We start from the raw sequence: 17,219 nt of genomic DNA on the forward strand, positions 1-17,219 counted from the left end.
ATGTGACTGGATTATTTTCCAGCTGATTTCCAGTTTTTGCCCCAAGTGGCCAACAGATCAAAAAAAGATAAGGGTCAGTTACAAGGTTGAGCTCATTCTCCGTTGCTATGGTAACTGACCTCCGGCAATCCTCGGAGGATCTACACCCAGTTCCCCAGGTGATGCTTTGGCTGCCCATGTCATCAATCCCAGCCTTTTTCCACAAACCCCAGACTCCCTAATTGTCAGGGTTGTGCAGTTCCAAAAGAGTTCCTTTTGTCCCATTTCTTCCCGGGGAAAGCACGTGCAAACTCATTGGCGGATCCCCAAGGTGTCTGGGGGGGTGGGGGAGGGTGAGAAAATGATTATGGGGAGGGGTAAGGAGGAAGAGGATTTGAGGGGGGGAGGGAGAAGGAATTCTCATTTGTCCAGAAGGATATGGGAGGGCATTCTCTGGAGGACACAGTTGTAGAAAACGTTGGCGGGCTCCGACAGAAGTGCTTTTTTTCTTCCTGAATTTCAGTGACACACAAAAGGAGAGTAAAAAGTCTTGCCCAGAGCATTGGACAACTTAAAAAAAAAAAGGGGATGACAAGCCAGGATTGAGGTCCACAGGACATACAAACCCAAGATTTGCTTCCTTGGCTTCGGAGGCTGTTCTGAGCTGAGAAGGGCTGTTCCATTAGCCAAGGAGGCAAGATCTGCTTTTTGGCTGATGCTCTCCATAGTCCTTTGCCCGGAATTTGGTCCAGTTATCTTCTCTGCAGTGTTTAATCGCAAATCAATACTGTAATTGTGTTGTCTGTCTTGAGGTGTGGGATGAGTGCCTTCCTCACCCTCGCTAAATTAGAAAGGCAGGGAGGCTCCTTTGCAATGGGAATAAGCTGTTCCCCTCCTGCCTTTTTTTTAGAAGGTGACGTCATGAATAAACAGTGTTGTGGTAACGGTGAGATCCAAGGAAAGGTATGCTGGGCTAGGGTGTGTTGTGTTGGTGGTGGTGGTGAAAAGATGTCAAACACAATGCCTCTTCTGCAAAGCCTTAGTGGGAATTTTTAGAAGTAACAGCCTTTTATCCACTTTTTTCTGTACTGCCCCTATTACAATATCTGGTAGGAGTGTCTGTCTGTCTGTCTGTCTGTCATCTATTTTCGTCATCATCTCTATCTCTATCCATCCATCCATTCTCTTCCAACTCTCTGTCTTGCTGTTATCTATATCTGTCTGTCTGTCTGTCTTCTATCCGTCCATCTATCCATCTACCATATATTTTCATCATCACCTCTATCTCCATCCATCCATCCATCCATCCATTCTCTTCCAAGTCTTTGTCTTGCTGCTGTCTATGTCTCTCTCCCTCCCTCCCTCCCTCTCTCTCTCTCTCTACATACATACATACATACATACATACATACATACATACATACATACATACATAAAACTATCTATCATCATCTCTGTCTCCATTCATCTTTCCATCCCTCTGTCCTTCCATCCATCCATTCACTCTCTCTTCCAACTGTCTTATTTATCTATCTATTTTTGAGCCACCCATCTCCCTCAAAAAAGGGAGTCTGTTTACAATAAAATATCAAGGTATAAAAACAGTCTATAAAAATTAAAACTTTGGGAAGGAGTCAAAGATCATGAAACGCTCTTAAAATAGGTTAAAAGGCAAAGGCAGGGCTCTCTGGACAACAGCCAGCCCCATGGCTGTGTGCTTCCCTGCACTCCCCAGTCAAGGCAGCAGAGCCATAGTTTGATTCCTTTAGAGAAGGCCAGGAGAGTGGAGGGGGGGAGAGCTGGTAGAGATAATATTCCACAGGGTGGGGGCAGAAAAATGCCTATTAAAGTTGGATTTGCATTTATTGAGGTGGAGAAGAATGGCCAGATAAGATCACCATCAGAGGTGGGATTCAGCAGGTTCTGACCAGTTCTGGAGAACCGGTAGCAGAAATTTTGAGTAGTTTGGAGAACCAGCAAATACCACCTCTGACTGGCCCCGCCAACCCCAACTATTCTCCACTTCCCATTGAGTCCCAGTTGATCTGCTGGGTCTTCTTGGGTTGCCCTGCACAGGAGAACGGAGCTGGAAAGCAGGTTAGTGGGGTGGGGAGGGAATGGGGATTTTGCAGTAACCTTCCCCTGCCACAGCCACCAAGCCACAGAACCGGTAGTAAAAAAAATTTGAATCCCGCCATTGATGTCTACGGTGTTATCGCATCGAAGTAGAAATGGGTCACTCTGGCCAGAGGGAAGGGTGGGATTTTGCCTGCTGAAGTCACCAGCGAGGCTCAAAGGCAGGGGAAACCTGGTTCTCCGACTCTTCTCCTCCTTCGGGGACAAATGTCGCCATTGTAAAACTGAGGCGTAGAAAGATTGGCTTCCTTTTTGTATCTCAGAAACCGCTCAAATCGCCGTGCTCTTTCCCTTCGTTTACCCAAAATAAATACGCGGTGCCCAAAATAAATAAGTGGAAGCATGTCATCCTGTATTAGTTACTCAGCGGGTCGTCCCTTTTATGTTGTCATTAATATAGTTTATAATTGTAATCTGAATAGCTGCTAGGACCGAGGCGTCACACCGCATTATCCATAACAGAGGCCAGTCTGGGAGGAGGGGTTTCTCCTATCTTGTAAGCTCATTTGTCTGAATGCCCTTTCTCTGCGAGACAATGTCTAAAGTGGCTTGCGGTTCATCAAAGGAAGCCCAGTAAAGATAATAGTTTTTTTTTAAAAAAGGGAGAGGCAGAGAGAGAGAGAGATCACCCAACGGGAACAATTATGAATATTGAAGTGTCAGTCGGCCTCCTCTCTCTTATGGGAGAACAGTGCTGAGTGTAATTCTTATTAAATACACTGGAAACAACATGTGCTCAACTGACAAGGCAATGTGAAAAAGGGAAGTGAGCCAAGCCAGGGGAAACATGGGGCTTGTCCATGGGTTGTTTGTGGGGGGTTTTTTGTGGAGCTGTTTGTGGCGTAGGGATTTGAATGCCGTATTGCAGGCAAACACTGTCCACATTCTGGTGTTTGATCCTGACCAGGCTCAAGGTTGACTCAGCCTTCCATCCTTCTGAGGTCGGTAAAATGAGGAGCCAGATTGTTGGGGGGCAAGATGTTGACATTGTAAATCCCCCCACCCCCGAGAGTTCTATAAAGCACTATGGAGCGGTATATAAGTCTAAGGTCATATCAAGCATGGAAGTCCAAGCAGTTCAAATGAATATAATGGAATATGGAATATGGAATATGGAATATGGAATATGGAATATGGAATATGGAATATGGAATATGGAATATGGAATATGGAATATGGAATAGAATAGAATAGAATAGAATAGAATAGAATAGAATAGAATAGAATAGAATAGAAAGGGACCTTGGAGGTCTTCTAGTCCAGCCCCCTGTACAACCTATACTATCTCAGACAAGTGACTGTCCAGTCTCTTCTTAAAAGCCTCTAGTGATGGAGCGCTGTTCCACTGGTTAATTGGTTAATTCTACTGGTTTATTGCAAGCTTAACCACTCTACAAGAATCTTAATGGTCAAAGCAAATCAGAGGCAGATAAGGAATTCAAGGTGGGCCGAACTTAGATCTCTCGTGGGTGTGAAGGGACTCAAAACTGATGACGCATTTGACCCCTCCCCGGGGCTCAGCCTGGTCATGTCCTACAGCGCTATGGCTATTGTTGTTGAATTGATTAAGGACCTTGGGAGGCAGGGTGAAGGGACGACTTAAGGAACAGTCAAGAGACAGCTTAGCCCTTAGCTGGCCAACGGGTGGGGCAAGACGCTCAGAACGGACCCTCCATATTTTCTCACGGTGTAAAGGAGAGAGAGGGAGATCTGTATTTGCAGGCTAGCAAGCTTCTGTTAATCTAAGCCTTCCAATAAGTAGAAGTAACTCATCTGGTCGTGTTTTCTGTCTGGTCCATCCAGTAAGGCTGACAAGCTGGGCTACTGACCGTCCTCAATTCTTCCTTAGTACTGAGCATAAATTAAGGGATCTCCAAATCCCAGTCTTTTGGAAATGGTGGACACTATCCAGGTTTCACCTTCAGCATTCACATAATCAGTTCTGGCTCCTAGTAGCTTTCCCCCCTCCCCAAGACTGCTATGGAAATAAGTGTATATGTCTGGAAGGGATCAAATGCTTTTGGAGACAAAAGTAGGTACCGGGAACATTGTGGAATGCTCTTTTCTCCCCATGATACTTTTACACAAAGCATTCTGTTTCTCTTTTGGCCTGACACAGTTTCTGCCAGATAAAATCCCGCAGGCCTACTTGGTTTAAACAAGGACCGTGTTCTCTCTCTTTCTCTCTCTCTCTCCTACTCCCTCCCTCCCTCCCTCTCCTCCCCCCCCCCCTTGAAATGAAGTGTAAAATTAATGCTTATTATTCCGAACTTGGGAGACGGAGAAAGAGACCTGATTGGAAGCCGTGTTTGTTCAGCTCTGAATCAACAGATCCGGGAGCAGATTGCGGGTTTAAGGGGAGTAATGCTGGAAGGCAGACCCAGCGAGGGTGGGAGAAGTCTGCTTTTCATGTCAAAAATGAGAGGGATTGCATACCATTCACCTATTAGGTTGGTTTCTCTTCTAGGAACCCACTGAGCTGGCTCTTCTTCTCCTCCTTTCCATATTTCTCCCTCCCAGTTAGGGGAATAAATTGGGAGGCAATCATAAAGATGTCCCTTTATATCACGTTCAGCTCCTAAGTTTTGCCACTATAGTTAAGCTAACCTGGACTGCTTGTAAACAAATCTTCTCTTATTCAAACCAAACATCCTCAAACAACCTGGTAGTTCCTAGACTTTAGGTTCTCCACTGACTGAATGATCTTGGTTAGGTGATTCTTCTTTCAAGATGTTGAAGGACATGGATCTCTTAGAATAGAAGAGAATTCTTTATTGGCCAAGTGTGATTGGACACACAAGGCATTTGCCTTTGGTGCAAATGCTCTCAGTATACATAAAAGAAAAGATACATTTGTCAAGAATCATAAAGTTCAACACTGAATTGATAGTCATAGGGTACAAATAAACAATCAAATCATACCAGGAAACAATCAATATAAATTGTAAGGATACAAGCAACAAAGTTACAGTCACAAGTGGGAAGAGATGGGTGATAGGAATGATGAGAAGATTAATAGTAATAATAATGCAGACTAAGTAAATAGTTTGACAGTGTTGTGGGAATTATTTGTTTAGCAGAGTGATGGTGTTCGGGGAAAAAACTGTCCTTGTGTCTAGTTGTTCTGGTATGCAGTGCTCTATAGTGTCGTTTTGAGGGAAGGGGTTGAAACAGTTTATGTCCGGGATGTGAGGGGTCTGTAGATATTTTCACAGCCCTCTTTTTGACTCGTGCAGTATACAGGTCCTTGGTGGAAGGCAGGTTGGTAGTAATTGTTTTTTCTGCAGTTCTAATTATCCTCTGAAGCCTGTGTCTGTTCCACCTTTGTAATAATTTTGTGAGGTGGGCAAGCTGGATGATGTGGCAGCCGCCCCTCAAGTATTGGAAGACTGTTCTCATGTCACCCCTTGTCCTTCTTTTCATTAAACTAGTCATACCCAATTCCAGCAACCGTTCTTTATATGTTTTAGCCGCCAGTCCTCTAATGATCTTTGTTTCTCTTCTCTGCACTCTTTCTAGAGTCTCAACATCTTTTTTATATTGTGGCGACCAAAATTAGATGCCGTATTCCAAATGTGGTCTTACCAAGGCCTCATAAAGTGGTATAAATACATCACGTGATCTTGATTCTAACCCCCAGTTGGCGTTGATAAGGCTAGGAAAACTTTGGGTCATTATTGTCAATCAGCTACCTAGATTTTTCTGTCTCTTTCTTTGGCCCTTTTGGGAAAAATAAAAAGGGAAATATTTCCATGCTAACTCCCTAGTACTTTCTGGTTCCTTTCTCTTTTTTCCCCTCTACTTCTCTCTCTCTCTCTTTGTGTGTGGGTATATGTATTTCTTCTTAGATGGTTTCATTGACATAGAAAAGATATAATGGACTCCTAGGGGGATGCGAAAAAGAAAAGGAAAAGAACGAACAGTGCGAAGAGGGTCTTATAATTCAGGAGTGGATTTGCAAATCAAAATGTCTTGCCTCTCTGGGATAAATTTCCACATCTGTGGGAACCTCTTATATTTGTATTATGCTTTTTTTGTGTTTGAGTTTTGTTTGGCATGTCTTTAACTCTTTGTAGTACTTCCATACTCTGCCTAAAAGGACATACAATTCACATTCTCCCAAGATGAGAAAATACAGGAATATAACTCCCCAACATGTATTTGGTTGTGAGTGCTGATTGTAGTGTAGTTGGTTAAAACCAACTACTTCCTCAACCATGCAGATACAAAAAAAAGTCAGGTTTATATATGCCTACCACACCCCCATGTGCAAATTAGGGTTGTGCACATCATGCATCTTTAGATTATCTTTAGGTCTTTAGGAAGAGAAAAAGTGAACAAAACACCATGCCATTTTTGGTATTTTGGGTGGGGGTGAGATGAGGGGCTAGAAATTGTAAGGCATGAAGTGGACACATTAAGTATAAATGTATAATTTATGTTGCTCCTTAAAACCTCCCAACCCCCAACATGTCCCAAAGAGCCAATAATGCTGGTTTCACTCATTTACAGTAAAGGTAAAGTTTCCCCTCGCAATACATGCTAGTCGTTTCCAGCTCTAGGGGGCAGTGCTCATCTCCGTTACAAAGCCGAAGAGCCAGAGCTGTCCGAATATGTCTCCGTGGTCATGTGGCTGGCATGACTAAATGTGGAAGGCACATGAAACACTGTTACCTTCCCAACAAAGTGGTTCCTATTTTTCTACTTGCATTTTCACATGCTTTCGAACTGCTAGGTTGGCAGAAGCTGGGACAAAGTAACGGGAGCTCACTCCGTTACGCGGTGCAAGGGGTTCGAACCGCCGAACTGCCGACCTTTCTGATCGACAAGCTTGGCATCTTAGCCACTGAGCCACCCTTCAAGAAGGCCATAAAAATGATCGACCTGGACTGTGGGTTTTTGTTCCGTTGCTTTCAAATCATGGCTTTCTGGCAGCTTAAAGGTTTATTCTACAGACTCGGTAAAATCAAAATGCTATAGATATAGGACGTACAAACATTAGACATTAAGCCACTTTGAGCGGTTGGTGTGAATGCACGCATCACCTCTTCATTCCTCTGTTAATCACAGCTAACAGCTCTTTGGTTAAATTTGCAAATAAGGAGCAGCTGCTGTTTTCGCTTAGCACTCGACTGGCAAATTGCCAATATTTCATGTTCTGGTTAACAAGAACCAGAGTGATGGGTTTAGCCATCAGAGCTACCGATCGCAGATCTGGTGTGGTGGGATAATTTAACACAGGACAGAGATCAGCAAAAACGATGCACAAGCGGCCTCACACTTGGGCAGTGGCATAGCTCAAAATAAAAATAAGAACAATTGCAGAAGCAGCGCCTTTCACCAAACGATGGGTTTGGCCTACTTCGTGCTGTTTTTCCTAGAAAACAACACTGTCAACCTAGACAGTGGAAAACATTGTCAACCTAGAACTAAGGAGGACTTCCCTGACAGTGAGAACCAGTGGGATGGCTTGCCTTCAGAAGTTGTGGGTGTTCCATCACTGGAGGTTTTAAAGAAGAGATTGGGAAACCACTTGTCTGGAATGGTATAGGATCTCCTGCTTGAGGAGGGACTAGAAGACCTCCAGGGTTCCTGCCAGTGGTGGGATTCAGCCAGTTCGCACCAGTTTGGGAGAACCGGTTGTTAATTTTCTGAGCAGTTTGGTGAACTGGTTGTTGGAAGAAATCATTAGGGCAGAGAACCGGTTGTTAAATTATTTGAATCCCACCACTGGTCCCTGCCAACTCTGCTATTCTATTATTCTGTTTTGTCAACACACACAAACTAGGGTTGAGAGAGAGAGTGACTGGCCCAAGATCACCCAGTGGGCTTTGTGCCTAAGGCAGGACTGGAGCTCCTGGTCTCCCAGTTTCTAGCCTGATGCCTTAAACCTCTACACCAGACGGGCTCTCTCTTACTTTGTGGTTTTTTAAATTCCCAATAATGGGATTCCATTCCATCAGAGCCTCGAGAATCTTACGTGACTGTGAGGAATGGAAGAGTAATGCGACGTATGGTGTGTCCGCGGTAGGTTTGTGTCAAGGAGGTGAAAATAAGGTGCAAGAGACTGCGAACACTGAAGATTGCATTGTAGTTAATCTGCCACACGGAACCAAGGCTCTGGCTTTGCTCAGTGCAAAGCATTTTGCAAATAAGGTTATGGTGCCCTTAGGAATAGCGCTACGTGATTATATAACATTATTCCCAGGGATGTTTCTGAGTGGAAAATGGATCCATTTGTTCACACCTCCCCCTCCCAAAAAATTACCAATGTTCTCGGTTCCTATTTGCTGGGGGGAAGGTCATTCTTTCCCTCACCTCTCGCTCTGCACCCTCCATGCACTCTCCCTCCCCCAGCAGCTAGTCTCAACCTTGGGGGGAAGTAGCTCTTCTGGGCATCCTTGTAGCTCCAGATAGCCACGGCTGCTCTTTGTGTGGCATTTCGTTCTTGTGTTATCTGTCGGAAGCCTGTTTTTGTGGGATATTTTTCTTGTGTTCTCTACAAGCTGTGAGAAACTGAAATGACAGGTCTAAAAGCAAACATGAATGGGTGGGAGGGGAAGAGATCTGTCATTAATTGTCTGACTTAGAACTGAAATGTAAAGGTATTAATAGCTCCCGCTATCATTTCTGGGCTCCTGATGCTTTGCTACCATGCCCACTTCCGTTTATTCACCTAGCTGTGGTGTGAGTTGTGGAGCAATCCATTTCAGTAGTCTCTGGCACTTCTCTTTTCCCTTTAGGATTGGTCAGATGTTCTTTGTTTTAGGTGCTTCCTTCCTTCCTTCCTTCCTTCCTTCCTTCCTTCCTTCCTTCCTTCCTTCCTTCCTTCCTTCCTTCCCTCTCCTTCTTCCTTCCTTTTCTTCTCCTTCCTCCTCCTTCCTTATTTTCTCCCTCCCTCCTTTCTCTCCTCTCCTCTTCTTCTTTCCTCCCTTCCCTATCCTCCTTTCTCTTCCTCCCTCCCTCCTTTTTCTTTTCTTCTTCCCTCCCTCCCCCTCCCTTCAACTAACTTCCTTTTTCCCTTTCTCCCTCCCTCCCTCCTTTTCTTCTCCCATCCCTCTCTCCTTCTTATTTTCTTCTCCCTCCCTCCTTCCTCCTTCTCTCCCTCTTCTTCTCCCTCCCTTCCTCCCCTCCTTTCTCCCTCCCTCCCTCCCTCCTTTCTCTTCTTTTCTTCTTCCCTCCCCTCCCTTCCTTTTCCTCTTCTTTTCTCCCTCTTCCTTCCTTCCTCCCTCCCCCTTCTCCTTACTTCTTTCTCTCTCTCCTTCCCTCCCCTCCTTTCTTCTCTCCTCCCTCCTTCCTTTTCTTTCTTCTCCCTCCCTCCTCCCTCCTTCCTCCTTTCCTCCTCCCTCCCTTCTTCTCTTTTCTTCTCCCTCCCTCCCTTCCCTCCCTCCTTTCTTTCCTCTTTCCCTTCCTCTTTTTCTCTTCTTTTCTTCTTCCCTCCCTTTCCTCCTCCCTTTCCTCCTTCTTTCCTCCCTCCCTCCCTTCTTTCTTTTCCTCCCCCTCCCTCCTCTCGATGAGTGTAGATACCGCATTGTCACGCATGGTTTTGGGAAACCAGGACAACCTAGTCTACCAGAGGCTAGCTCGCACCGTCGCTTTCATCCAAGTGGCGCATAGAAATGCCCCTCCAATTTGACTGGAGGCAGTACAGCCGGAATGCGCTTCAGAAGCGTTGCGCGCGCCATACACCTGCTTTTGGAGGGAGAGGTGCATCCTCCCAAAGCCGCCTGAACTGGCATTTGTGATTTCTCACCGAATCCTGCGCTTCAGACGCTAATCTGCTGTGTCACTAACAAGTTGTATCATTTGAACCTTGCAGAGGAAGGCATCAATCACGAGTGCAAGCTGTGTAACCAGATGTTTGACTCTCCAGCAAAGCTCCTGTGTCACCTGATTGAGCACAGCTTCGAGGGGATGGGAGGGACATTCAAATGCCCTGTTTGTTTTACAGGTAAGACAGGTGCTCCTAGACAAGCACTCGTACGCCTACGTGGCTTGATCCAGAAATGACACACGGGGGAATTTTTAAAACACACTCTTTCCTTTTCGTGCAAGCTGGAAGGATCGGGGGGGAGAAACTGTGGCATGAAAATAGAATATCTTTTTTTTTTCAAACTAGTAAAACCTGAAAGGCAATCTCTTTCCCACCCATGTACTTTCCACTTTAGCTCATTTAATTCCCCCCATCACAGACTCAAGCCTTTCAATATTGTTTCTAAATAAGTGGAGTAATTTAATAATTAATTTAATAAGTAATTTAATTTCAATATTGTTTCTAAATAAGTGGAGTAATTTACAGTGTGGGACAGAGATTGACCTCAGTATGGAAGAAGGAGAATTGCCAGCCTTCTTAGCTTGCATTGGGATGATTCTTCTCCAAATATCCTGGGTAAAAAAAACCACAATTCCCAGCTAGTAAGTGGGAGAGGCACAGGGATGATTGCTGTAGGAAGGTTGCCCTGCCCAAACTTGAGAAATTATTTATTTTTAATGTTCACGTATGACAGGTAAGTCCTTGACGTACGATTGCAATGGAGCCCTGAATTTCTGTGAAACACGCGTTAAGCGAATTTTACATCGTTTTATAACTTTTCTTGCCACAGTTGTTAAGTGAATCATCGTGGTTGTTAGGTTCATAGCACGGTTGTTAAGTGAATCTGGCTTCCCCATGGGCTTTGCTTATCAGATGGTCACAAAGAGTGATCACAGGACTCTGGGACCCTGCAACCGTCGTAAGTATGAACCAGTTGCCAACCAGCCACATTTTGATCATGTGACCATGGGGAAGTCATTGCAAAAGTGTGAAAATGGTCACAAGTCACTTTTTTCAGTGCCTTTGTAACTTTTAAATGGTCACTAAATGAACTGTTGTAAGTCAAGGGCTACCTGTATATATCTACCCATACTCCATCATAGACACGTCCGTTCAGCATAACATGTCAGGTTATTAAATAAGCCATCATGGCCTGCTTAATGCACAATGCTAAACCATCAACAGGCTCACAAAAAGTGAACTAAGAACTGCTACTAAGTCACCAATATCTCATATTATGTTTTAGCCTTATAAATAAACTTAGCGTCTCTTGTAACTATTACCCATTACGGAGAAAAGATTAAAAGCTAAACGTTGGTAGCATTAATTCAGTTTAGGTTGGTGCGGAGAGCACTGGAAGGTGAACTCTTTAGGCGTCACTCAACTTAGTAATTTGCCTTATTTGTGGGTTGTTTTCTAACATTTTTAAAAAATGGTTAAGTGCCATGGAAACACCTATTTAGCTCTCCTTAACTGCACTGAACTTTCTGTAAATTTTTATTTTAGGCTATTAGAGCCCGTTGGGAAAAGAAGCATATATTTTGGGTTGAATCCTCATCATATGCTATAGAGCACTGCACACCAGAATAAGTAGACACAAGGACAGTTTTTCCCTGAACACCATTACTCTACTAAACAAATAATTCCCTCAACACTGTCCAACTATTTATAAAGTCTGTACAACAATTACTAGTAATCTTTTCAACATTCTTTATCACCCCTACCACTTATGACTGTATGACTGTAACTTTGTTGCTTGTATCCTTACGATTTTTATTGACTGTTTCCTAGTATGATTTGATTGCTTATTGTACCCTGTAACTCTTATTAAGTGTTGTACCTGATGATTCTTGGCTCTTGATGAATGTATCTTTTCTTCTATGTACACTGAGAGCATTTGCACCAAGACAAATTCCTTGTGTATCCAATCACACTTGGCCAATAAAGAATTATATTCTATATGAGTCCCACTGAGATCAGTAGGAAAAAATGTGCATCATAAAACCTCATTGACTGACTTCCTCCATTATGTGAAGACACACAATTGTTGGTTCTCTGTTTTGTTTTGTTTTTTTGGCATAGTGCCTACTAATTTATCCAGTGGTTTTAGCTGCGGCCTTTTTTTAAAGCATATTCTGGATAAAAACAGCCAGTGGTGTCATGATCAATCAAACACAGTTAAACAAACATTTGGTCCAGTGTTATCTATGTGAATCTAACTTACTTTGGATCTGACCCTTGGTGCTTTATTTTTAAACAAACAAGTTGAAAAGAAAACAAAGACACAACCTATTTTGGATCATTCCCTATAGAAACAGGTTTGCTGGGGTCATATTTATACCAAGTCAAAGGTATAGACAATGTTCAAAGACAGTGTCCTTGGTTATGGTAGCTGTTCCTTGTTTCTCTGACCTTATTCTTATTTTCTTTTGTTCTTGTTTTTTTTTCTTTAGTTTTTGTACAGGCAAATAAATTACAGCAACATATCTTTGCTGTCCACGGACAAGAGGACAAAATTTATGATTGTTCACAGTGTCCACAGAAGTTCTTTTTCCAGACTGAACTTCAGGTATGGCTCTTTTTTTTCTTCCCCTGAAAAGGATTGTGTACAAATTCCTTTTGAAGTATCCACTGCGATTATCTGCGAATAATGAATTAATTGCGAGCAGGTATCAAGGCAATCTCCGTCTACGTTCCTCTGTTCCTGTGATAACAGGAAGTTCTCTTCTCCTCCTTGAGTGCAAACTGCAAAACCTCCTGAAATCAGGCGCCATAAATAAATAAGGTTCAACAAGTTTAATCACTCGCTGTGAGAATTTCTTTTGGCAGCGTGCACTGCAATGCAATGGAAGCACAATGTAAATAATTTCTTCCCCTAGTTTAATAATTTAAGGAAGGATTAGCATACAAAAACTCAACCATCATGTTCCCTGTTTTTTCCTTTTCTTCCTTCACTTCTCCTTCCCCATCTCTCTTGAAATTCTGGTTTTCTTTCAGGTGAAGTTACTGACAACCCAAAGGGTTCTTTACCTGAGCATCCAAAATGCTATATATATAGTCATATTATAGACTGGATATGGTTCAAAGCTCAGGAAAGCAGTTGTGACTGGAGGAAGCCAGGGGCATAAAGACCTCTCCTTAATACCACAATTCTAATCCTTCCTGTTTGGGGATAAATGTAAGCAAATAGGAAATGCTAGAGAAAAAGCTTGCAGGGATCCTGAAACCAAAGCTGTAAACTTGGATTTCATCCTTTGAGATTCCAAGGTTGTCTCTAAAGTCCTTGGATGGCTAAAGTCCATAAAAAAGGAGAAAGGGAAAGAACAATCATGTTAACTGAACTGAAGGAATTTGAGTGAACTACAAGTGAAATCAAGTCCGTTTTAGTTTTAGCTCCATCTCTTTCTCAGTTCAACTTGACTTGCTTTTATGATAATAGTATCTGGACCAGCAAAAAAAAAGTCATGCATCCTTAATGTAAATTCAAAATGGTGGACATGGGGTTGAGGAATTCCTTCCAACTCGGGGAAGTCCAACCGTGGACAATTTTAAGGCTTGTGGACTTCAACTCCCAGATTTCCTGGCTGGGGAATTCTGGGAGTTGATATCCACAGATCTTAAAGTTGCCAAGGTTGGACACCCCTGCTCTACAGATTAACAACATTAAGGCTAATGAATGCAATCCTTCTCTGTCTCATTCAGTGCTACCTGGAGAAGAATGAAACTACTTGGTCAAAGTTTCTCTTCACTCTGCATCAGTAAACTAAGTTCAGCTGATGTCTCCCTAGCTCCCAGATTAATACACAGATTAGAAGGCAGGATTTCGATGTTCCATTTCTCTAGATTTTGCAATGCAACCCAAGCTTCAGATGATTAGGAATTTTTTAAAAAGTGAAATTTAGGAGAAAAGGCCTTCCAGAAGTGAGGCATTTTGCTTTTTAAAAATGGAAAAACCTGGCAGTTGTACACACGCTGAAGTGAATGTGGAAATGGAGCCAAGGTATGAATGAAGACGTGCGAAATTAACATTGAAATGGACTGACCTGCCCAAGTCTGGCAAATATATACATATGTATAAACTATTCTTCACCAACCTGGCAGTCTCCATGTATGGCGCCTTCCATATATATATATGTTGGACTCCATAGCTAACAGCTATGAGTGATTTGGAATTCTGGCGGTTATGCTCTGAGCACACCTGGGGACCCACCAGGTTGGAGAAGACTAGCCAAGGTTTGCTTCTGCCAATTCACAGACGAGATGGGAAGCCTGTGGCTCTTCTACTTTGGTCTACAGATTCAGTTCGCATGATTAAATCTTGCTCAGTTAACCAACAAATGCTAAGCCGCAAAGAAATGAAATGGAAATGATTTTAGCAGAAACTGTTTATGTATGATGATGCTGGTTGGATACTACACTAAGAAAGATTCAGACACATGGAAAAATATTTTTTTAAAAAACAAACAAGGAAATGAGAAGAATGAAGGAATTGGAAATTGATGGAAGGGATGGAAGAGTTGGCTCTTCAAATACATAGAAAAAGTAGAGATCTTCACCCCTTTAGGTCCAAAGCCAAAAAGATAATCTCAGAGCAAGAATGAGTCTGCATGCTACACCTGCCTGCACCTGTTTAAAGAAGCTGTGTGTTTTCCCAGGCTTGCAATAGTAGGTAGACAATTAAGCCAAGAACAAAGTGAGATGAGAGCTTCAGGTTTGTCACCTCCTTAATTGTGCATTTTCCTGGGATTGCACCGCTAATATGTGAGCTCTGGAAAGGATGCAGCTTCTTGAAGGAGGCGTCCACAGGAGGATTGTGTGCCTGTTTTGAGGAAAGATTTTGGATTTGGATTTGAGGTTCTTCACATCCCTATGGAAAGAGAGAGAGAGAGAGAGAGAGGAGGGAGGGAGGGAGGAGGGAGGGAGGAGAATGAGAGAGAGAGAGAGAGAGAGAGAGAGAGAGAGAGAGAGAGAGAGAGAGAGAGAGAGAGAGAGAGAGAGATTATATGCCTCTCAAGATATGGAACTATGGGTAGAGTTATAGAAAGACCTCAGATACATGTGAGAAATGCCTTAATGTTAAGAATAGGTTAACCAATGACTGAGAGATGCAGTGAGCTTTCCTTTGCTGGACAGCCATCTTTTCTGGCACCTTCAAATAAATCTTTTGCATCTAACAAAGTGGTAGATTTCTGTGGCCTAAACATTCCCTGTTCATCTTCAGAATCTCATATGAGTACTGCAGTGGTAGGATTCAATTTTTTTTTACTATTGGTTCTGTAGGCGTGGCTTGGTGGGTGTGGCAGGGGAAGGATACTGCAAAATCCCCATTCCCTCCCTACCCCACTAACCTGCTTTCCAGTTCCATTCTCCTGTGCAGGGCAACAAAAGGAGACTCAGCCGATCAGCTGAGACTCAGGAGGCAGAGAAGAGATGGGGACGGGGCGGTCAGAGGTGGCATTTGCCAGTTCTCCGAACTACTCAAAATTTCCACTACCGGTTCTTCAGAACTGGTTAGAACCTGTTGAATACCACCTCTGGAGCACTGCCTACATGGGCACCAAGATAGGTCTGCAGATATGGTATAAACCCATATATGGGTTTAATAAAGGTAGACCATTTGTAGCTCAGGGTTTACATGAGGGGTTGGTGCTCTCTGAGCTTGCTTGTTTTCTTGCAGACGTATCATTATCTAAACTAGGTATCAACATCATCATCATTGGTTTTTCCATCTCTTCCATTGCTTGACAATGCAGACCAGTGATGGTCTCTTTTTGCTGGTTGTCCCAAGCCTAGCCCATTAGTGGACCGCTTTGGTCCTTGGTTAATCATGATTCCAACACGTACAGCAGGGTTGGGTTGATTCTAACCCAAATGACCCAGTTAAATTCTTTTTCCTTCTGCAGTTCTTTGAGGTTGTGTTTTGAGGTTGGGATTTTTTGTGTGTGTCTGTTTTTAATCTTGCCTCGCCATTTCACTGCAGGGGTGTCAGTGACAGCTGCAGTTCGTGTTCCCCTGATGCTTCTAAATACCTGAGGCCAGCCTCTGGCACAAGAACTCCGGGCATTCCCTCTTGGAGGCCTGCACCCTCCTGTTCTAGCAATCTGTGGCTGAACAGATGTGAGTTTGGCTCTGTGCAAAAAGGAGGTTTTTTCTTTTTCTTTTTAAAGAGAGTAGGTCCTAGATTAGTCGCTACTAAAATAGCCTCCAAGAGGCAAGAATTGACCTTCAGCAAGGTGCTTGCTCGGAAGTGAATCAGCATTCCGGTGTTGCATCCTTCCTAAATTCCAACATTTTGGTTTCTTTCTTTTTTCTTTTTCTTTTCCAAAGGAGTTTTTAAGAGCTCACCCCAATCGTTCTCTTTCTTGGCATGGCTCGCTCTTTGTATGTTAATAGGTTCTAAAATTCTTCCCCAATATCACTCCAGCTTCCTTTCGGCTTCTTAGATTGAGAAGCTATAAAACACAATGCACTTAAACTTCACCAACAATGGCCGGATGTATGCATACGTGTATGTTTTTTTTTTTTTCCTCTTCTCCAATTCCCAGGCTGCCACCTCTTCTCTCCTGCTGTCAGGCGGTGGAAGGGAGGGTTGATCTTTTCACTTTGTTGATTTTTGTGTTCATTCTGCCTCTCAGGGATTCTCTCCGTTCACCTTGTACCGGCAATCGCATTTGCATAAGTTACAAAAGTTTTAACTGTACCTTGTTAATATTTGAATAGAGTTGGCAGATGCATTTGGTGTTTTTCTTTCTTTCTTTCTTAGTTCAGCTTAGTTTCCGTGCCGTTTACATCCTGGTTTGAAAACAAAATCTAGTCAATGACTTTATTGCAACCGTTAACCAGCACAGATAAATTCAAGACTGTGATTCGGGAAAGGTCGATGATTTTTTTTTTAAATCAAAATGGGAGAGAGCTTCCCCCTACCCTTGTTCCTTTTTTGCCATTTTTGTAGCAATCACAAATCATTTTTTTTTAAATCAAACCCATATTTTGAGGGCGGGAATGTGCTTTATTACAAGGGTGCAAGTGATTCAGATGCGAGGACCTGGGGTGTGGCACAAAGGCAACACAGCCAGAGAACAGGTACGAGTCCCTTTATTTGCTCCAACTTTGCCCCCAATGTTTCAGTTACTCTCCGGCCTGGAGAAAAGCTCTCCCACAAAACTGCAACAGCCTCTGGCTGCAGATACTCCAGTCCAAACGCTGTAAGCGGAATGACTGCAATTAATCACTCCAGCAGGGCAAGGTAAGGAGTCCAAGAAGCGAAGAATCACAGCAATAATTCCAGCAA

At 43.2% G+C, this 17,219-nt stretch overlaps 1 protein-coding gene across 2 annotated transcripts in view; it reads left to right on the plus strand.

Moving 5' to 3' along the window:
* Positions 1 to 17,219, plus strand: part of ZNF423 (zinc finger protein 423) — a 250,919-nt gene that overhangs the window by 208,054 nt on the left and 25,646 nt on the right. For both annotated transcript variants that reach the window (XM_026675896.2, XM_087971476.1), the window contains 2 exons: positions 9,935 to 10,066; positions 12,382 to 12,497. In XM_026675896.2, coding sequence (XP_026531681.1) covers positions 9,935 to 10,066; positions 12,382 to 12,497 — 248 coding nt within the window. The remainder of the gene's footprint in view (positions 1 to 9,934; positions 10,067 to 12,381; positions 12,498 to 17,219) is intronic.

This window comes from Notechis scutatus, chromosome 9 (assembly GCF_049901735.1).
Source record: "Notechis scutatus isolate UNSWTSFEM ecotype Mainland chromosome 9, rNotScu1.2, whole genome shotgun sequence".
Classification (NCBI taxonomy): domain Eukaryota; kingdom Metazoa; phylum Chordata; class Lepidosauria; order Squamata; family Elapidae; genus Notechis; species Notechis scutatus.